Source organism: Bicyclus anynana, chromosome 18, assembly GCF_947172395.1.
Source record: "Bicyclus anynana chromosome 18, ilBicAnyn1.1, whole genome shotgun sequence".
Taxonomy (NCBI): domain Eukaryota; kingdom Metazoa; phylum Arthropoda; class Insecta; order Lepidoptera; family Nymphalidae; genus Bicyclus; species Bicyclus anynana.
Genome location: NC_069100.1, coordinates 685128 through 709265, shown reverse-complemented (window position 1 = coordinate 709265; position 24138 = coordinate 685128). Strand labels below are relative to the sequence as shown.

The 24138-nt window shown below is 35.4% G+C and overlaps 1 protein-coding gene across 1 annotated transcript; it reads left to right on the top strand.

Annotated features, from left to right (window-relative positions):
- Nucleotides 1–6870: 6870 nt before the first annotated feature.
- Nucleotides 6871–23079, top strand: LOC112046702 (ras guanine nucleotide exchange factor P-like). Its single transcript, XM_052886957.1, has 6 exons — nt 6871–7778; nt 11818–11955; nt 13918–14302; nt 20065–20160; nt 20992–21063; nt 21919–23079. The coding sequence occupies exons 1-6, from the start codon at nt 6871–6873 to the stop codon at nt 22972–22974; spliced, it is 2655 nt and encodes an 884-aa protein (XP_052742917.1). The 3' UTR covers nt 22975–23079.
- Nucleotides 23080–24138: the final 1059 nt, after the last annotated feature.

Below are 24138 nucleotides of genomic sequence, written 5' to 3'. Positions count from 1 at the left end.
CTGCGTTAATATCATTGTTCTTTAGAATTCCCTTACCTTTCCCTTTGCTACTAGTTTTTTGATTAGTTGGATCATCAATATTATGAGTCTAGACATAACAGTTTGATATGATTTTTGTACCTTCGCACTTATGGTTACCCTACATGTAGATATTCTTATGAAGAACACTTTATTACTAGGTTAGTTTATAGTGATGATAGTGTGTTGGCCTGGTTTTTATGGTTCTTTTAAATTGGAAATCTTTGTATCTCCACATGTTTATGGGTTAATTCCGGGATACAAAAGACCACTGCTTACTAGAAACATTAAACCGTATCACTAAATTGTTCCAATTTTTAATGTGAATTTTTTTTTAAGTTTTTATGTTAATTCACAAACAACAAAGTAAACAGAACAACCATTATTCTGTAATTTGAGTACCTACCTGCTAGTTTTTGGTACGACGAGTGGTAGTGCAATTTCTTTGTAAAAAAAATTGTTTTATACTTGGACGGTTTTATTCACCCTGGCGTGGATTTTATTAACTCACGACCTTGGAGGTATCCGGATTGTTACTCTCAGGCTTCCAGAACGGCCCTCTGGGCTGAGAAGACGCCCTTAGAGAGTCGTTCCTGCCTTTGTTTTTCTAAGTCTTCGAGCCCTTAAGGCTTGACTTAATAGTTACTCACAATAGCTAGTTAATAAAATTCGTGTAGGTATATCCACTAAAGACAAGCTGGATTCTTGAAACCTGCTACCTCTCAAAGCCTCAAAGCCTCTCAATCTAAACCTCATAATTGCCTACCGTCACCAGTTCACCTACTAATACGCAATTTTTTTATTTTATTTTTATTGTTTTCAAGTTATCCCTTGAGTACAATCTCACCTGATGGTCAGTGATGATGTAATCTAAGATGGAAGCGTTCTAATTTGTTAGGTGGAGGGCGAAAATCCACACCCCTTCGGTTTCTACAAGATATCTTACCGGAACGCTAAATCGCTTGGCAGTACGTTTTAAGTAGGGTGGTGACTAGCCACGGCCAGAGCCTCCCACCAGCCAGATCTGGCCAAATTAAGATAACCTCAATCGGCCCAGCCGGGAATCGAACCCAGGACCTCCGTCCTGTAAATCCACCGCGCATACCGCAGCTCCACAGATGCCTTCAAATCAAAAAAGCTACTGACCAATAGCAATGTTTCGTTCTTTTATAACCAAAATGCAATAGTTTAGTAGGAAGGTAGTTTTTAAAAAGTTAATTATGAAAGTTTCTCCGAGAGTTTAGAGCGCGGTTCATTTATCACATCCTATATCACAAAACTGCTGACTCAGTGCGAAATTGAGTTTAGATTTATTATTGACGTATTGGTTATCATACGCTTGATAGTTTTTTTGAAAAATTATACTCCCGAGGCGGGTTTTAGTTTATAGTATAGAGATAAAATGAAAACGTACAAGCATAAAATATTAATTGAAGTTTCTCTTTTGGCAAATATATTTATTCATTAACGTTCTTTCTTTCTAATCGCGGTAATATTTTTTTTAAAGAATATTTCCCATATATTTATATGATTTTAAATAAGACCAATATTCCCATTTCCCTCCAATTGTTCGGGAAAGACTGTTAGGAGTGCGACAATAAACCCACGGGGCGAGGATCGAATCATAACCCTTCGGTGATGAGTCCGACCGCTCTTACCGTTGAGCTATTGAGGCTATAAATCGTTAACTTATATAAACCTACTAATTTGTAAAGAGGTAAAGTGAGGTTATACGGACCTTGTAATATGTAACCTCTGGATCTAGTAAATCAATTTGAATTTCTCTTACCAATAGAAAGTCACGTTATTTGTGAGAGTCACGGGTTATTTTATCCTCGTATTCTCACGAAAATTACGCGGGTGAAACCGCGGGGACTAGTGGATAATTAAAAAACCTGTACATTATTATTAAAGCATTGTAGGTATATAATTAAGCAATTATTGTGAACCTTGTTAAATCCAAAAAAGAAGAGAATTTATTATTTTCCCATGGATTGTATGGATAATGGAAACATGAATCTTATTACATCACATCATAAAATGTTGGGTGCAACGTGTGTTGTATGTAGCATGTAGAATGTGTAAGTAAATTTGAAATTTAGGAGTAGGTAGTATTTGTGATAGAGCTCTGTTTGGAAATTCTACACAACAACATCTCTATTTTTTTGGTTTGTATAATAATAATATGCTCTCGATCAAATCATTCGACCACGGCCAATCTCATGTTGAGATTAACCATCGCAAGAGATAATAAGTGCATCAGTGTGTGCGCAAGCACAAGTGCACTCTCTATTCCCTCACTCTGGAGGATGACAGACTGACACGCCCGTTGAGAGATCAGGCACGGAACCGACGGCGACGGAATATATTATATTATTAAAAGTTGCAATTTTATTGACACAATTCAAGGCATTGCGAACTAGGATACCTATCGAATTTGAGAGTTCAGTTGGGGCTGCAAAAATTCAATAGCCTTCTGGCGGCAAATTTTCAAATCCGCCACTGCCAAGCGATAATCTTCCAATAAGATGCTGCGTAGAAACTATCAGAGATATGGGTAGAGCAGCCCGCTTCCATGCTAGACCGTTCCTTACCATAAGCTGAGATCGCAGTGAAAGGCATCATTCATTTCATTAATTATCAACCCATATTCAGCTCACCGCTGAGCTTTAGTCTCCTCTCAGAATGAAAGTGGTTAGGCCAATATTCCACCCCGCTGGTCCAATGCGGATTGGCAGACTTCACACACGCAGAAAATTAAGAAAATTCTCTGGTGTGCAGGTTTCCTCACGATGTTTTTCCTTCACCGTTTGAGACACGTGATATTTAATTTCTTAAAATGCACACAACTGAAAAGTTGCATGCCCCGAACCAGATTCGAAGTCACGCCTTCCGGAATCGGAGGCAAAGATCATCATATCCACTGGGCTATCACGGCTGTCTAGTCAAGGGCTAACTTTAAAAAAACAATTGGGCTGTTGCTCATGAATTTCGACCTCGCTTCATTTGTTCATCCAAGTTATTACTAAATGTATCATAGGACATGATGCATTTCAAAACGCGTATCGTATTGTTTAGATAGGCTGTGTGTTAAAAACTCCTCCACACACAATACATTGTCATTCACAATCCAACTCCCGCGCTTGTAACTGACGTATTGTTTTTTTTTTACGCCATCTTGTTATTTTTTGTTTGAAGGGCGTTCGGATACATGTAACACTTTGTTTTTTTTTTATTTGAGGACAAACGATTTTTTGTGTAAATTGATATTTTGTTATTAATTATATGACTTGGACTTGGTGGTTTTGGTGTCATTTGTGAATATTAAGTGAAAAAAATATTGGTTTTTGATTTCGAAATGTTTGGAAAATCAGTGTGGTGAGTATCTACCTCTTTAATTATTTACCTTTATATTGGAAAGACAGTCGTCTTTTCCTTTTGTCTTTTTAGTATTTTGATTCGATTCAAAATTTAGATTAGTAAATAGCAAAACTGATGAAAATTAAGGGAATCCCCATTCACTTCCGAAATTGAGGATGTGTTAAGTACAAATTCAGCTTCTGTATATTATGTCCGTCTGTAGAATCATACCTCACAAGCGGATTTCAATTTTGTGTTATTTTAGTTTGATTTAGAATTTTTTTTTTTAAATTTAAATAATTTTAAAAACAACGATAATACTTAAATATTATGCCAAAAACTGCTTCGTTGGTCAAATGGTTAGTTTATGTGGTTTCGGAATATTAGGTCCTGGGTTTGAATCCAGGGTCGAGCTTATATGAAATACTCTGTTTTTCTTTCTTCCAAGAAATTAATTGTCAGTTCAAATTCTCAACCCGCAGTTGGAAAGTTGGCGGCGTTAAAACCCTCGGAGAGCACGTTAAACCTGACGAAGTATATCATTTGAAACAGGTCGTTAATAAATTTAGCAATATCACCCTAAGCAAACCAATATAATTGGAGCAGCATGATGGGTTTAAGCTCCATATCTAAAAAAAACATACACATATTCTCGCACACCCACACACACACACACACAAACACACATCCACACACACACGTGCAAACAATATTGTACGTAATTAAGTTATTTGTTAACTAACAATTGTGTCTTGGCGGATGAGAGGGGCAACCAGTAATACAGGTTTCCACCTAGAACAGGGGCCCTTGCAACTTATATGTCACACACTTGTACTTTAGATAATAAACGTTTTTTTTTAATATGTTAGCCTGGCCCTGTACCGATAAAATTGGCTAATAGTAATGATGCAAAACACAAACCTTGACCCATTAAAATACAAGTAAATATATCCAACCGTGCAAATTACAATTTAGCTAATATAATATTGAGCACCCTCACAGACAGGCGTATGAAATCATAACAAATCCCTTCTGTCTGCTCGTTACAAATTGTGATTGATCGCATGCAAACATATCCTTTAATTACCTATTTCTATACCTATCGCAAACATTTCCGAACGTCAAAGTTGTTAAAAAATATCACCACATAAAATAAAAACGAACGCTGTGATAGCCCAGTGGATATGACCTTTGCCTCCTATTCCGGAGGGTATGAGTTCGAATCCGGGCCGGGGCATGTACCTTAAACTTTTTAGTTTTGTGCATTAAAAAAAAAAATATAATATGTCTCAAAAGGTGTACAATTTCATGTTTTTTTTTCATTATAACACTGGGGTATCACGGCTATAGTGTTTTTCAGATAGCATGGGTACGGTGACAGTTCGTTTCATTATTGAAAGTTTGCCGCGATTCACGATAATAGTACGTATTATGAACGTCATAAGGCAACTGGCACAATACCCATGCTATCTGAAAAACACTTTAATGTTTTATTTTTTAAAAATTATTTTTTTATTATAGTAGTAACTTTTAGATACATGTTCATTTTAATTAGTTTTTCGATAAATTTGGTTGGTGCACACGTTTTTTTTTTTTGGTATATTATCCATTCGATAAATAGGTGCTCTTTTAAAATCATTAGTATGTAAGGTAGTTTAAAGTGATTATTTTCAGTTAAATCAATTTCTTTTACTTCTTCGTGTATGAAAGTGAAACCTTATTCAATGGCCTCCAAGTATAAATCATTGTCATTAATTAAACACAATTACCTACATATTACAAAAAATATACCTTTACCTTCCTACGTGTTAAATTGAAACCTTTGTTTTGAAGTTTGTTTAATAAATCATCAAGCAATAAAAAGCGATATATTCCACGAACTTCCTTTGAAAAAAAATCAATAATCTTTACAAGGTTTTAATTAAAACTCGTACTCATCGGAAATCGCGCTTTTCACACAAACGCGACCGAATCCCGCCATTTTCCCACGCCGACAATGGTTGCCATGACAACGGCAACATGGCGGCTTTAGCTCGTATCTGTGACAGCGCGTTCACACGGCACAATGATGCAATCACGCCAGCAAATACGCCGTTTTGTGTGTTTTTATTCAATTAAAAGCCATAGATATATTAAATTTGTGTTGTGTTTTGGTAAATTTATATTTATGGCAGATATTGCAAGACCCACGCGCAGTGTAGGGTTCCGTAGATTAAATCTCGGATAAAAGAAGCGCACCGTAAATGCTTTATGTGCTGTGGTCAGCTGTCTTTCGACCATTGCAGCTTTTGTTCTCAAACGAAACGCCTGGTCTCCAACTTCAATTCCGAGTTGGAGATAAGGCGGTTTATTTATTAAATTTTATCTCACAAAGTAAATTTTATTCATAATAAATGTTGAGCACTTTTCTGTCATAAAAACTCTTTGCTAAGATTCAAAAAAGTACCGTTCGTTTTTAGACGGATGATAAAGTTTTTATGTTATTTACGGCATATGTTCATTTTACATTACATTACGGCATATGTGGGTAATGAGATTTATTACGATATTGTAATTGGTGAATTAAGAGGTACTTTACAAGCGAATACCTATGTTATAAATAGAAAATAACTTTATTATTAGTGTCATAGGTTACACTTATTTTTAACCCCGTATTCCGCGTGACGCCTGCTAATTAACACTAAAATAAAATATTTACAAAATATATAACACATCTAATTTTTCACTTAGATGCAAGTTAATTAAGCCTTCGTGATTTAAAGAAAATAATATTACCTAAAATCCCATAAAAACAATTAAGTTTATACAATCCAGTCAAATTAAATTTAAATTATTAAACAATATAAACTCACACACACCCACCACAGTAAGCCCTCATTCGCACGAGAGTTTTTTAACGGACGTCAAAAAAGCGTTCAAATTCAACAATCACACAGAAAGAGCGTGGTGAAATCTTGACAAGCAGCGTGGTGAAACCCATAAAAATACAAAAATCAATCTGTAAATAATTTTTATTTCTAAATTTAACACTAACAACAATTACGTAAATAATCAATAAAAAAATACTTCATCTTATTCCCTTACTTTTTGTGAACTGTTTTAAAAAAAACATAAGATGCCATTTTTCTTGAATAATATTGAAAATTACTGATGCGACGCTTCGTGTCGTACTGACTGGAGAATGTATTCGTTTTTGAATTTTGTATTTGGAGCGGCTACGACACCGACGTGTTCCGTACGCTCTATCTGCCTATTATTAATTAATCTGTGATGTTCACACGACTGCGTTTACAGTTTTACTATCCAGCAGTGTTGTATTTTCAATTTTGGGCGTTGGAAATAGACCATGAATTAAATTAAGAACGTAAAAAAGCGCGAACGCTGGGTTTAACTCTCTTTTCAACGTATCGCTTTTTTAACTCAGTTGACAGCTGTCAATCATTAGAGGAACACGTATTTTAACGGCCAGATAAAAATTTAAATTATTTAATTATGAATAAGTGTGAGAAATGTGGTAAAAATATTACAAAACGAAATCCGGGTCTGGAATGTGCAAAATGTGAAAAAATAGTGCATGGTAATACCGTCTGCTCCGGCCTAACGAACAAGCAACTTGCCGCCGTCCGTGCGGCTGACAATCTGGAATGGACGTGTACTGAATGCCATAACACATCGATAAGACGCAGCTCCTTTATTATTCCGGAAGAGGACGATGAGGAGGCATCACCTTCACATCGCCATCGCATCGACGGATCCCAGGACGTATGTATCAATGTGAAGCAGCTTCTGAACGATATGTCGAAAGAAATGGAAAAGGCAATCCAGAAAGAGATGAAAGAATGCATGCGCAGCTTGCAATATCATAGTGAGAAAATGGACGAGATGATTGAAAGTATGGAGTTTTGTAAGCAGTCGATTCAAGACCTCAAGCGAAAAAACTGCGAATTAACGAATAAAAATACAAATCTTGAAACTAGGGTTATAGCATTAGAACAGCGTCTTCAAGAAACCGAACAACAAAAACTAGGTGACCAAATTGAAATTCTGAACCTACATGACTGTGAAGAAAAAGACACAAAAGGGGTTGTAGATAGCATTGCAAAAAAACTTTGTTTACCGTACGAAGATATCATTAATGTTAACTTCAAGCTCCCTCGGGCACGTAAGGACCGTGGAAAGATGCCTGGATCAATACTACTTAAAATGAAAAGCGAAAATATACAGCAAAAATGGATTGCCACATCAAAAACAATCAAGGTTACCGTGAAAGATATTATCTCGAACGCGAACGAAAAATCTGCTCAAGAAACGGTGTTCTTACGTGAAGCGCTGACGCCTTACAACAAAAACCTACTGTGGAACGCTAAAAATCAATTGAAAGACACATACAAATTCATATGGTGTAAAAAAGGGATTATTCGCGCACGTAAAGATATAAATTGTGAACCTATTATAATTCGTTCCTTAGACGAAATCAATAAACTAGCTTAAACCAATAGTTTACTACAAATACCTACTTTAACAATTCGTAATACGGTTAATTTCCTACTAACTTATTATGGAAACAATCAAAGACGACGTAACGGAATTTCTGAGTTGTAGTAATATTCATAATTTTGTAAATTCGATACCTAATAATAATAATATTAAACTGTTGTGTATACATATAAATATAAGGTCTATGATAAAAAACTTCTCTGCTTTGGAACAAAGTATTATACAATGTCCCAAACCTATGGATGTAATTGTGATAACAGAGGCTAATATTTCCGATTCTATAAGCTGCATGTTTAATTTAAATGGGTTTCAAATGTACACAGATCTGCGTAAAGGGCGAAAAGGTGGGGGAATTATAATATACATTAACAAAAAACACAAATTTACGGTAACTAAAACGATGACGCAAAACTTTGAATGCATCTGGGGTGAAATAATCACCCCTGAACTGTATACTGCAAATCTGTGCACAATTTACCGCCCACCTAGCTATAGCAAACACTTATTTATACACGAACTCGAACAACTCATACGAAACACCGCACACACACGAGATTTATATTTATTAGGTGACGTGAATATTGACCTAAGATCAATTAACCCTGTAAAGCATAAGTATAACAGCATGTTGTACGGCCTAGGGCTAGTAAGCGGGATTACGAACTATACGCGAATTGAAGTGCGCAATAATCGCATAAGTAAATCATGTATAGATCACATATACGCGAAGTCCCGCTCACTAAACCTATACACCGCGGCGCTCGACATTGTACTGGCCGACCATCGGATGACCGCCTTAGCGTGCGTCGGCGCGTCGACTATACAGGCTGGTTCAAAATCTAAATTTAAAATTAATAATAAAAAATTACAATGTTATTTAAATGACATCGATTGGTCACCAGTGGATCATATGTCATGCCCAGACGACATTTACATGTACATAAAAAACAATATGAACCTTTGCTATGATAAATCAAAAACAAAAATAAAGATGAATAAAAATCCCAACCGTCGCCTTAATTATTGGATTAATAAGAGAGTCCTTAAAGCATGTGAGTTTAGAGATGAACTATTTAAAAAATGGAAAAACGACTTAAATAATATGATGTTAAAATTACAGCTTAACCGTGCTCGAAATTTCGCAAATAAAGTGATAACAAAAGCTAAAAATGAGTACTCCAGGAATGAAATACTTAAGCACAAAAATGATATTAGGAAGCTCTGGGATATACTGAATGAATTAACAGGTAGAATTAAAAAGTCACTAGATGAAACTATTTTAAAGGCTTTTGATAAAAATACTAACTCGTCGAGAAGTATTGCTAATAACTTCGCTGAATCCTTTAATAACAGTGTAAAAAATAGTATGCTTTCTTGTACAAAACCACTACTAAATAAAAGCGATTATAAAAACTCCCTAAACGTTTCATGTAGATTCAAAATCGCTTCTGCGACTGAAATCTCAAAAATAGTTGCTAAATTAGGGAACAATAAATCAGCGGGATCTGATAATATACGTCCAATAGATATAAAAATGCTATCCGGCAAGATTACATCTATAATAGCAAAGCTTGTAAACACATCGGTCGCTACTTCTAAATATCCCAAAGATCTTAAAACGGGTATAGTTCGACCGATTCATAAAAAAGGTAACACAAGCGACTATAATAATTACCGACCTATTACAATATTACCCACAATTGATAAAATTGTTGAAAAGTACATTTGTCAGCAATTACACGCATTTTATAAAGATCACAACGTATTATCTGATAAGCAATATGGTTTTCAGCAGAAAAAGAGCACATCGCAACTACTATCAGCATTTACAGATTCTGTCAATAAGCATTTAAATAACAAAAAACATGTCTTGGTTGTATATATAGACTACAGTAAAGCATTTGATATGCTTCGACACAACGTCCTACTTGAAAAACTACAAGATAATGGAATAAGGGGCCCACTTCTGAAATGGTGTCAAAATTACATGACTGACAGGTTGTATAGAGTGAAAATTGAAGAAACGTTAAGTAAAGATGTGACTGTAACACAGGGAACAGCACAAGGTTCGGTTATTGGCCCTTTGCATTTTTTAACGTATGTAAATGATCTTGCAAATAAAATTAAAACGTGCGAAATGTTTCAATTTGCTGATGATACTTGCTTAGTGTCCGCTCATCACGACATCCACGAAGCTATGTTCCAGCTTCAATCAGATTTTGATTCACTATTAAAATGGTCGCATGACGTTGGCCTAGTTATTAATGTTGATAAAACTAAAATGATGTACATTAGTTCGAGTCATAACAGATACAATGGTATTACAAAGCTTATAGCACATAGCCATCAATGTATGCATAAAAACGAGCAACATTTTACAAAACGGACATCTAATATTTGTAGTTGTGCTTCCGTTGAGACGGTCTCCAGTCAACGATACCTAGGATTAATTATCGATGATCGTCTTCAATGGAAAGAACACATTAATTATGTGTGCGATAAGCTTCGTGCTCTCCTGGCTAAACTATCATTGATCAATAACAAAGTTCCATTTTCCACCTTACTAATGATGTACAAAGCACTAGGTGAATCAATAATATCATATGGATTGAGTAGTTATGGTCTTACGTATAAAAGTAATATTAATCAAATATATCAACTTCAACTACGCCTTTTAAAAACCATTGTACCGAAAAAAATAAAACAACAATATAGAAATGATTATCATGTCTTATTTAATTACTGTAAATTAATGCCAATAGACGTAAAAACAAAATATTCCATAATAACAGAGCAGTACCTTCAAATAAAACCTAAACTGAAGGAAATTACATACAATAAACAACTAAGAAGTTCAAAAAAATGTAAATTGTATGTACCGAACTTCATAAATGGGTATGGTAAGAGAAGGCTGGAATATATTGTTCCGACAATCTTTAACGATTTTCCGGATGCGGTAAAGAATCTTCTAAAAGATACCAATATACTCACGAACGTACATAAGCGGAAACTAAAGAATTATTTTTTGGGACAGCCTGTGTAGCGTCGCAGCACCGGTTCACTCACACTTTTTTTCAACTACCCTATAATCATTATTCTTGGTATTTATCCTCTTCTGTTTGTTAATCTGTTTATTTATCCTCTTCTGTTTGTTAATAATGTTCTGTTTGTTCCTAAATATTGTATTTATTGTATGCAATAATAACCAGTGCACAGTAAAACTAACTGTGGTTTGTGTTGCACTATGGTTAGGCTTAATTTCAATGTGTTGTTTGTTAAATAATAATAAATAATAAAATAATAATATCTATGCTAAATGCTAATGGTTGTAAAAAGTTCTAGAAATAAAACGTGGTTTAACAAAAAAAAAAAAAAAAAAAACTCTCGTGCGAATGAGGACTAAAGCCTAAACATAATCAGCGCAGATTTCAACACAATTTCCCAGCAATACATCAACTCGTCGCGGCTCTATTTGTATATCTGTCCGTCTGTCAGCTGTAACGTATGGAGTGCGAACCATACGCGCCATAAAGTTATGGAAAATTATTCCTGTGCTTATTAAATTCAGGTAAGACGGCGAATTAGTTGTTAGAGTTTCGCTTACAATTGTGATTCAAGTATGTATTGTGATTCAAGAGTGCTAATTTTCTATAATAATATCGAAATAATATATAAAATATATAATTTATTTATTTATTTTATATAGTCCACTGATGGGTATTAATCCGCGACTTCTCGCATTTAACTACCGGCCCCTAAATCTTAGATTTGATATAGTTTGTTTATTTGTATACTTTATTGTTATTATATGTTTTTTTTTATTTTGTATACTTATAGCCCGCTTCCATCTTAGACTGCATCATCACTTACCATCAGATGAGATTGTAGTCAAGGGCTAATTTGTAAAGAATAAAAAAAAAAAAAACTTTCTATTTATTTCAGGTTTGCAATATTGGCCATTTGTATCCTGGAAGTGTCACCCCAAGAGACTGCAACACCAGCTAGCTTCCTGGAGCCCAGGAACTTTAACTACCACCCCTACGAACTGCGCCAGTATTTGGAAGAGAGTAAACCCACCAAGTAAGTCTAAAGGTATTTGTTTTTTTTTTGTATAATCAAGCGCTTAGCTGCAATCACGCTTGATGATTGCAGCGATGATGCAGCCTATGGTGGAACGCGCTTACCTAGAATTTGCCTGTACACTCTTGACTTGAAGACAACCCATATTGTAGGTGGTGGGGAAAACGGAAGCTGGAAGAGCATTGCACATCTTTGCAGTGCGTTTATGAAAAGAGGAACTAAACCGCTTAGTACGCGTTAGGAATATCGACGACGTAGCGGTATAGATCTCTGCGACGCCTTACAGCCCTGTGGTAGAACGGCGAAGGTGGCACAAGATCGAACAGTTCCTGAGCGCACTCCTCGAAATATATCTTTTACTTTCTTATATAAGTTGATGGTACAAATACAAACATCTGCTGGACTAACTGCCCTTGTTGCTTGCCCTGTTCGTTCAAATGAAATCATTTTTTTTTTGGGGTCAGATTCGAATTCCAGCCAGTAATTTAGAATTCTATATTTTTTAATTGACATAATATAAGTCTAGTTTATTAATAGGCATCGGCCGTGGCTACTTACCTATCACATCTTCCTAACTTTAGTGTATCCTGCCCCTTAAATATGCACCCAGAAAATTGTCCGTGAAGGTTACCATTTGATTTAAAATATTTTCCTTTAAATGCAAAAAATCGATTGTCAATCATTTTATTTCATAAAAAGAATTTACAAGATCAGTCCAGACGTCTTCAAGTAATCGGTGTACATACATAAAAAAAATAACAATCAACTTGAGAAACTTCTCCTTTTTAACTTTTTAAGTCAGTTAAAAATATTCTACAATCGAGCCTTTTGTATTGAACCTTGTGCCAACCTAAACCTGCCCTTGGGCCAAAGGAATATAAACAGCTGAGTGGAAACTAAAGGAAAGGTTACCTGGGTAATGGGAAATCCATAGCGCGAGCTATCAATACGGGGGAGGGGAGGCTTCCCCTGCTAACGACTGTTGTTTAATGAAATTCGTACAACTTGTTGAGCCGATGGCTCACAATTTGTCTTCACTACGTCTGCTTTATAATTACATTTGATTGACAGTTATGGTGTTACTGGGCAGATTTACTAATGAGACTGGGATAAACTGCCTAATTTGATTTATTTTAAACTACAGAGATTTCAGGTTCGAGTCCCGGGTCGAATAATATGTACACTTATTACATGGTTTAATCGCAAATAGGTTAACACATAGCGGTAAAAAATAAAGGCATCCTTTGAGATTGATTTGGAAAAGAAACAAAACTTGCAAAGTTAACAGCATAATATATTTATATCCCATTAAAGTCTGGCATCATTTATGGTCCAAATTCTCGCTTCTACAAATTCTAGAAAGAGATATTTGAAACTCAGTAACCTTTTCTAATTTTCTGGCTGTTATCTATACTAATATATAAAGCTGAAAAGTTTGTTTGTTCGTTTATTTGTTTGAACGTGCTAATCTCAGGAACTACTGGCCGATTAAAAAAATTCTTTCAGTGTTAGATAGCCCATTAATTGAGGAAGGCTATAGGTTATATATTATTCCCGTACACCTACGGGAACAAGAACCACGCGGGTGAAACCGCGCGGCGTCAGCTAGTTAAGAATATTTGGCAAAAATAAAATATTATTATTTTATAGCCCGTTCCAGGACTTGATGTAGGACCGCACTTTCCAAAAACCCATAACTACATACATACGAAATAGTTGATCGACAACAGTATACGTACGTGTACAATTACAGAGGAAAGATTTTTATTTTTGTATGTAACAAATGAACTTAAAAATGACTAGATCGATTTGAAAATTCCTTCACCGATGGAAAGCCACATTATCAGAGAGTGACATAGGCTATAGCCTAACCCCATATTGCGATAGTTTTCCGCGGAGTTTTGCTAGTAAAGTATAAGCTTGGAGCCAGTAACCAATTAACAACATGATTTTCCTTTCCAGACAAGGCCCAGTACTATTTCCAAACGACGGCCCGCCAGCACCAAGAACCCCCTTGATCGTAACAACACGCCCCCTGCTAGAAGCCATTGCAAACAGCGACTTGAACCCAAACCCACGCAACAGTTCCACCACCCAAAACACACCATCCCAAAACATCCCTCTGAACCCTGCTTACCCCTTACCAAGTCCAGATGTTACTGTATCTCCTGATCTTTTGGCTGACATATCCCCAATATCCAATAATGCACTTTTTGACAACAATGGTGGAAATGCCATCAACAATGTACCAGAAGCGTCTTCATACACTCAAGTGCCGTACGCAGCAATGCTGTTGAAAGCAAGACTGGGAGGATATTCACAGCAGAATAGATTCAACGATTACGAGGTAAATATTCCTTTTATTGTAAAGTGGGTGTGTAAACCCACAATTTCGCGTGAAATTCAGTTTCTCACAATTCTCATAAACTCACAAATGGGATCCATGGATTTTTTGAAAAAGTAGCCTATACGTTGCTCAACAGCTCAATGGTTAGAGCGGTCGGACTCATCACCGAAGGGTAGTTCGATCCCCGTTGGTCTATTGTCGTACGCACTCCTAATGCAGTCTTTCCCGACTAATGCAGGGAAATGGGGATCTTAATTAAAAGATATAGCACAAAAAAAAACAGAAAATGATAAGTATTTTTGTACTAGATCTACCAAAACCTAATCATTATCACCATATTTTCACGTGTCACTACAGGGTCTGGCTTCTTTCCTTATAAAAAAGGGAATTGACCGGCAAGATAAATAAAACACACAAATTGCATGGAAAACTTTTCATACAGTTCCACGTCCCACTTCCTCCTCTAAAGTTGCAATTTCCAAAAAGTCTATCTGTCAAAAAAGTAAAGTATTATACAAATTACATCTTGCTGTCTTCAGTAAAGTTTTGGCACACATAGATAATTGTTTAGTTGTTACATTTTCTCAAGTTGTTGTTGCCGAGTTGGCTGAGTTTGTAGTGGACTCTTCAAGATCATGACGCACTTGTCACCTTCTTAACTTTGATTTTACATTGTCAACTTTAATTATCACTGTAGTGTTTGTATCTACTAAATAGAACCTACAATACTACATACACTATCTCATGTACATTGGTAGTGGGGGCAATGGGACAGTCCAAAAAGTATAAAATGGGACAGTCTATCACCGGCGCTTGACCGGGGTGGTCGTGTGGGGTCTGCTTGCCACACCAGTGTCGGAATGAGCCAGTGATTTGCTTATCTTATAGTCAGGATGAGGGTCCTTACAATCACCATTAACTCCTAACATAACCGTTTGTAAAGTGCTTGTAAACTGACGCCCGTTTTCAATAATCTATCTATCCGTCATTTCGCTTACTAAGGTTAGGAAAATCAATCTTTCTGTTCTTATCTGCTTTTCAATAACCTACTGACAGATAGTTTGACTATGTAAAGATAGTTTGACTGTTACTGATATCGAGAATAGCTAACTATTCGTAATCTTGGATAGGTTATTGAAAATGACCGTAAGCCTAATTGAAGTAAATGAACTTTGACTTTGACTAGATGATTTAAACCTCTTTTTTTATTCTTTACAAGTTAGCCCTTGACTACAATCTCACCAGATGATAAGTGATGATGCAATCTAAGATGGAATCAAGCTAACTTGTTAGGAAGAGGATGAAATCCACACCCCTTTCGGTTTCTACGTGACGTACCGGAACACTAAATCGCTTGGCGGTCTTTGTTGGTCAGGTGGTAACTAACCACGGCCAAAGCCTCCCACCAGCCAGACCTGGACCAATTAAGAAAACCTCAATCAGTCCAGCCGGGGATCGAACCCAGGACCTCCGTCTTGTAAGTCCACTGCGCCACGGAGGCCGCCAAATACTGCACCCTATACTGTGCGAGGTCGTCGGAATAATCCTAAAGCTAAAATCTTAACAAATATGATGAAAACACTCGTACAATTGATAGCCTTCCCCTTCAGGAAGTAGCAAAAAGCAATTTTCCGACCGCAGCCTTTAATTCCGCGAAAAGACCAATAAACATCAATAATACTCAAAACCCGCGCACAAAGTAAACTCCGTCAAAAGTTAACTTACAAACAAACGGGACTAATTAGAGGCTTACTCGCCTCCGTGGACGTAATGCCGATCTGAATGCCGCGGTGGAAAACGAACCTTAATTGCGGAGGAGATGCGGAATTTGCTTTAATTCCTGATGTAATTAGTGCTACTTTAATTGGTTCCGTACATCGATTAGCTGCAGAGTTAGGAGGTAACCTTAAGTTCCCTTTCATCAACGAATTGTATAGGATACATTGGCATAGAAAATGGCTAAATTACAATCTGACCCGAATTGTGAAAAATCGTTTACAATGTATATTTTTTTTATTCTTTACAAGTTAACCCTTGACTGCAATCTCACCTGATAGTAATTGATGATGCAATTTAAAATGGAGGCAGGCTAACTTTTTAGGAGGAGGATGATAATCCGCACCCCTTTCGGTTTCTACACGTCATCGTACAGGAACGCTAAATCGCTTGGTGGTACGTCTTTGCCTGTAGGGTGGTAACCAGCCAAGGCCGAAACCTCCCACCAGCCAGACCTAGACCAATTCAGAAAAGAAAGAAAATAAAATCACAAATTATTAATTTAATTAGGTAACTATAATATACTAATCTTATAAAGTTGAAGGGTTTGTTTGTTTGTTTGTTTGTTTGATTGAACGCGCTAATCTCAGGAAGTACTGGACCGATTTGAAAAATTCTTTCAGTGTTAGATAGCCCATTTATCGAGAAAGGCTATAGGCTATATTTTATCCCCGTATTCCCACAGGAACGGGAACCACGCGAGTGTGTGAAACCGTGTGGCGTCAGCTAGTATTAGATGAATGTCACATTGTATATTTATTAGCATATCTGTCTAAACGGATATATGTTTTATTTTTTTTATTTTTTTTATTACCTTGGAACTTAAGTAACGGTTTTAAAACTCGCATTTCATGGCCCCTGCCACAGTATCAACACAATATGAAATCAACATATTCCCTTAATGTTCGCCTCTAAACAAAGCCGAGACTTGCGTCAATGTGGGAATATTTCGCTGCTAACTGGCTTGAATAAGGCTTTAAACAATACAATTACATTTGGATTTAGCACGAGCTACGTCTGCTAGTGATGAACTCAATTAGCAATCGCAGTTTAGCATGCGATTTAGCATTTACAGCATGTTGATAATTATATTCTTTAACTTTACACACGCTAATAAATACAATTGCAAAAATAATATAAAACAATAGTTTAATTCAATAATGGTTACGTTATTTTATAATTATTATTATGTTAAACAATGAACTTACAAAAACTAATTCTGTGAGCCATACAACAAAAAACTTCTTCAGATTCAATATTGGTATTTGTACTTTTTATTCAAGTCTTAGCACCTACTTATTAATGGCCAAGTCCTGTCTTACAGCATGCTATTATTAAAGGTCAAAAGAATAATAATTGTGATAGCAAATTGTAAATTGTTTACTTAACTTAATGAAATAATAATCCACAAGACGAAAATAAAACTAAAAATAATTCGGCCACGAGTAAAATGATGTATTTAAATCAGACATTCAAAACTGATACTGGAATCTGAGAATAATATAAATTGGATTAATGTAACTAACTGGTAACAATTTAGAATTGGACGTTTTTCACTCTCCACCGCAGATGCTTGTAGAAACCATTAAATTATTATTAATGGAGTAAGTTGATGTTTTTTCGGGCATTTCATTTTTATGTTTTGTTAAATTGTTAAGTATATTATTGTTATTCATTAATGTTTTTTGTATTTAAATTATTAATGTTTTTTTTTCTCTTTTATGTTATTTTTGTTATAGTTTGTAATTTTGTTTGTATTATTCTAATGTATGTATGTATAGCCTGGGAAGACGAATTGGGCAACTGTAATGTCTTCCCGGGTATTGATTAAATAAATAAATAAATAAATAAATAAATGTCGCTGATTGTTACAAAGGTACTATCCGACTTCAAAAAAAATAAGATGGTAATCAATTCGACTGAATGTTTCATAGGTAAAAATTCGTGTTTTTCAATTAGGCTTAGTTTTGAAACATTTGGTACTTATACTATAGTGTTTTTCAAATAGCATGGGTACTATGACAGTTGCTACTACTATCGTGAATCGCGGCAAACTTTCAAGAGTGAAACGAACTGTCACCGTACCCATTCTATCTGATATATACACTAAATACCTTATTTCTTGGTTTAATATATTTTGCTGTTACTTTTACAGATAATTATTATAATTAAACTATTTAAAACTATAATAAGTAATGGATATTTTTTTTATCATTTTGCATACATTATGTTAAATCTCAATTCGCAATCACAATGAATTTGGCGAAAAATATCATCGATTCCCATCCCTAGCACATACCTGAACAATGCGCCACAATCAATCACGTGAATGAAAGAAACAAACAAAATTATGGAATCAATGAGGTCAGCGGGCCACAAAACAAGCGATAAATATTTATATCCAATTTAGTTTTTTTTTTTTAGTTGGTAGTTGTTATATTATTCTGTTCTGTATTTAGGTACAATCAGTAATAGGGCATGGAAATTTAACTACTTTTATTCTTAATTAGTAATTAAAAAAAAAATATTCTAAACTATTTATCAAAAAGAATTACCATCATTTACACCATGTGGTTATCTTCAAGTCAAAAATAAAAAGGCATCTTCTAAGCAAACGTGTTTCAACATGGGCTGGCTTTTGCTTGCATTTCTTACCATCAGGAGTGATTATAGTCTGTAACAAAAAAAATCAACTAATACCTATATCTTAAATACCATAAAATTTTCCAGAAAAAATCTCTCCAGATTGTTTTTATAGGAGACGTAATATAAGATAGAAAATGTAACCTTGAATTTTGTGATAAAAAATTTAATGAATTTAAAAAAAAAAACTTGTCATTTCCTGCAATCGCTTTTTCACCAGCCCCGTACCGCACCGTTAATCCGCCGTATGCCGTGAACCGCAACTGTGGCGGAAGTTTGCGGAACTATTATCCGCAAAGAATCCGAAGGCACTTAGCCGAATAATTGACAAGGGTCAGGGAATATATTTAGATTTCTGTGTGTGATGAAGGTATGGAATGCTCTGGTAAATAATAATGACCGGGGATTGGGGAGGATCAACTGCGATTTCCGTTTTTGAGTTCCGACGTAATAAGTTAGCATGTATACTAATATTACTAGCGGACTTCGTCTTCGTCAATCCGGCCCTGTTGCAAAATCTATTCATAGAAGACGTCTACCATTGACCTCCAATGAAAGGACGCACAATCATGCCACTTTAAAACAGGCCAATTTTGCTTTAGCATTTTTTTTTTTTAATTATTGGTAAAGAAAATTATACATAAAGGCCTTTAAATATAGTTCAATGTTCAATGCAAATGCAAATTCAGAGCAAATTCAACCTTAAGGATTGAGTTTAAGGTTGAATTTGCGAATGCTACTACTTGAATTGAGTGCCAAGAAGTTGTGTTTGGGACTCATTAAGTGGGGACGTTTTTTGGTCGCTCATTGTGCTTCCACTTTTTAATAGAAGATCGATAACGTCTACTAACTATAAACTACTTCCCTACCAAATTTCATCTTTGTGCATCAAGCGGTTTTCTATATTTCGTGATGAATGACCATTCACTTTTATATAAATAGATGAATAGGTTAGTGTGTCACTGTGTGACTGTGTGATCATGGTCAAACGCGAGCCTATCCTACTAATATATGCGAAAGGTTGTATGGATGTATGTATGTTTGTTTGGATGTTTGCTACTCTTTAACGCCGCTACTACCTACAGAAGCGATTTGGCTGTAATTTGGAATTAAAATAGATTTTACTCTGTATTAACATGGGCTATGGGCTACTTTTCATCCCGGAAAAAATTCATGTTTCCCGCGGGATTTGTGAAAAACTGAATTCCACGCGGACATAGTCGCGGGCGTCCGCTAGTATTGCATAAAAAATGTAAAGGTACGTCCTACAAAGGACTTTATCTGACGTGATGGTAATGATGTAAATAAATAATTATTTATTGGTCAAACTTGCTTATTTTCAGGAGCAGACAGTTTTGCCGCCGATATACAGAGCTCTATCGGACCATGCAAGACAAAATGTGTTGAAACAGAGAGAACAGAAGCAATATAACTATCAGGTATTCTTGCAGCATGTTGATGCAGTTTTTTTTACTGAACGAGTTAAATTACGACTTAATAATATAGAATTTAACGCAAACGAAACCTCAGGCGTTGAGTATTTTTTTTTAATCCCTTGAGAGTGTCAAAATTTACGTTATAAAAATTCATTTTAGCTGGTGGGAGGCTTTGGCAGTGGCTAGTTACCGACAAAGACGTACCGCCAAGCATTTTTGGTCTTCCGGTACGATGTCGTGTAGAAACCGAAAGGGGATTTCATCCTACTCCTAACAAGTTAGCCCGCTTCCATCTTAGATTGCATCATCACTTACTATCACTAAAATTGTAACTTGTAGAGAATGAAAAAAAATTAGAAGTTTCATTCTTTTACAGTGTCAAGAGACTGTGTACCTGAGTATAATATAATTTTAATTTCAACTATTTCCCTACTCTTACACGTTCACGTTATACCTAAAGAATACTAGCGGACGCATGTGTCTTCGTCTGCCCTTAGATGTCTTTAATCTGACCCTCTCGCAAAATGCGTTCTTAGCTGACATCTAGTCGATTACTAAATAAACTACCTCTTCGCCAAATTTCAATTGTCTACGTCAAGCGGTTTTCGATAGATAGATAAATTGACAAGAAACTGAGATGCACAACAAAGTGATCCAATAAGGTTTCCATTTTTTCCCTTTGAGGTACGGAACCATAAAAAATCCATAATAATTACATGAGCATATTGCTATTAAACCGCGGTTAGCAAAATGAAACATTTGTGGCAAAGACAAAATTTGGACCTTCACAAGTCGGTCACCCAAATGCATTAATTAATGTCATTAATATTTCAGCGACACAACGCTGGCCACGATAATCAATATGGCGGTAGTGGAGCGACGGGAGATAATGGGGATTACGATCAGGTAACCTTTGATTGTACTTATGATTATTGGAAAATAGAACTTTTACATTACATTAGCTATATTTTCGCCAAGAAACCTGTAATGAAACTTGAAGAGCGAGATTCTTTCATAGCGAGAATTTCGTCATTCAAAGCTGAAGGATTTTCAGAATATGCAATACAATAGGCAAGTGCGGAAAGCAATTACAGAGTACAATTCTGATATATTTGTAGCAATGTGACAGCCTTTGTCCAGAAAAATACTATACTGCTATTTTTTTGCATGTGGCTTGTCTGAAGTGTTTCTGGCTTAATGAAAGGTACACGAAACTTAGGATCGATGCTTCAGGTTGTTAGACACATGGTCACAGAAAACATATGTACATGGTGGAACTTTACAAGACGTTTTCTATAAATGTCTTGCAAATTGTTACTCTGTTGTTTGAGGTTTTAACTTGTTTGTTTTAGTAATAGCCGGCGACCCGGGATTTCACTCGCGATGTGTCCATTTGCGTGAGAATACGGGGACAAACATGACACTCAATCGTGTATTTCTATTAGTTATTTTCGGTTTAGTAGATCCAGAGATATTACCTCCTACAATACCACAAACTTGACCACTTTATAATATAATATGTATAGATTCTTAGGGTAAAACAAAAGAGACATTACAAGTGAAAAATAAACCTTTTCAATTAGTGTAAAGTATGGTCTTAAGAACATGTTTAAAAACCACTGTTATAATTAGACTTAAACCAATTTGAAATTCCTAAATTAACTTATGAATTTCTCACTTATAGAACATCATATTGAAAAAGTACAGCAGAAAAGTATTTTCTCAATATTTTATTTAAAATTTTATGTTGTTTTCTTGCAGGATCCAAATTACGCTTTCTCTTATAGAGTTAACGATCACAAGACAGGTGATGACTTCTCTCATAAGCAGCAGAGCGTCAGCGGCGGTACCAACGGAGAGTACAGAGTTCGACTCCCGGACGGCAGAACACAGATCGTTTCCTACACGGCTGACGAAACTGGTTACAAAGCTGATGTCAGATATGATGACGAAAACAACGCTAAAATAAAAAATACTAACACTGATAATGATTATAATAACATGAGACAAAACGACGATAATATAAGAACAAACTACTTTAATCAGAACAATAATAAGTTAATAACACTTAATAATAACAATAACGGATTCGTGAATATTAGAAATAATGATTACAATAACATAAGACAATACGAAAATCAGAATATTGCAAATTATTTCACCCCACAAAATTACAATATTAGAGACTACGAAGATAGAATTACTTACAACCCACAAAATTATAACATAAGAGAAGAAGACAGAATTAATTACAATACTTATGTAAATCATGACAACACAAACCAATATGACACTACAAATCAAAGAAACGATTATGTTAATTACAAAGATGTAACACCAATCAAAGAAGATCCAAATCAATATAATTCAAAAGAGTATTACGACTATTCAGATTATAATCAAAATTATGATCCTTATGTCAGTAAATTTGCTGTTTTTAAACCTATTTCAACACCCAATCCTATAATTACAACAGTTAGACCGACGTTTGCATATAAACCTGTGTACACTGTTGCTCCAACACAAGGTATACAATATGCAGATGGTGTGATATCAGCTACCAATAACCCAGTAGTAAAATATGAAACGACAACAGAAAATGTTGTTCTCATCGGTGGTAAGAAGGTTTATACAAACGTAAATCAAGTTTTACCAACAAAATCAACTTCAACTGTTAAGAATGTTGTATCAGTAACTCCTGCTTCGTATTTAGCTTCCACTATTGCAAGCTTAAGAGATAGAATCACATCGACACCTAGACCAATTATTCTTGGTAACCTAATTAACAGAATCAATAAATATTTAACTTACAAATGATTGTTTAAGTAACTCATGATTGTAAAGTAAATATAGCCAGTTAAATGTACAAATGTAATTAAATAGGTATACCGTTTTATCTGTTTATGTAATAAAACATTGGAAATATTTTTTTGTTTCTTTTTTCGTTCTAAATTACATATAAAACGATATAGCAACCCTTTGAAAAATATTTTTCTTGCCCTACCAAAGTTATGCAGTAAAAATAATGGCGCCTTAAAAACCAATACTACTTCCTTAAACACCTTGATGCAAAGGAACTTCCTATTACTCTGCTCCAATGTGGTAATGGTTGACTCGACATTCGCTGTCAGATCTCAGCTCATAACCAAGAACGACGGCTAACTTACTAACCGAGGAATTGGTGTGTCAAATTAACCTAATCCGGATAACTATTTAGAAATCAATAAAAGAGAGCAAATATTGGGCATGTTTCTTAAAAGACTCGAACCCAGGACCAAATCACCAGTGGACCAGACATAAAAGTCGTAGAACGAAAATATTTAGAAGTCAAAAACCATTTTGCTACCACATATGAAGACTTTACCATGCGTAGATATTTCTATAACAAATAACCACTCTTGATATGCCTATTCATAGAGCGAACGGTAGACACTCGGTGACATTTACATGTAAAATGGAGGGCGAAAGGCAAACAGAGAGCCTAAAACACGGCTGCAACAGTTTTGTCCGAATTCATTAGCAATTTCAGCTTATTCGGGCGCGTCGACACTTGCGGAATATATTAACGCAAACGCCGCGAACTCATAAAAGGTATGTTATGGATATGGTACTCTGAAAATTAAAAAAAAAAATATCCCTTCTTTTAAATCCTTGACGCAAATGTATGTGGTGTTATAGGTTTAACGTATATCTCGGTATTATTGTCAGTCTGTGCCATTTATTGATTGATCGCAGTGTATTTTGCTATAATAGGTTATTATTGGATGAATGATACTACAACTACTACTACTACAAGTATAAGAAACTAAAGAAAGAAGATACTACGAGTATAAGAAAGTACTTACGATTAACGATGATCTAATAAGAATATCTATGGAACTTAGACGTACTATGCTGCTCGAATTTGAGTTAGCAGGTTTTCGTCTCCGAGGCACGAGGGTTTCGTCTCCGTCAGTTTACCAACTCCAAACTGAGGTTTTC

Coding starts and splice junctions, on each gene's coding strand:
- LOC112046702 (XM_052886957.1), top strand. CDS start 6,871: ATGAATAAGTGTGAGAAATGTGGTAAAAATATTACAAAACGAAATCCG. Junction 14,303..20,064: donor ATAGATTCAACGATTACGAG/GTAAATATTCCT, acceptor GCTTATTTTCAG/GAGCAGACAGTTTTGCCGCC. Junction 21,064..21,918: donor ATAATGGGGATTACGATCAG/GTAACCTTTGAT, acceptor GTTTTCTTGCAG/GATCCAAATTACGCTTTCTC.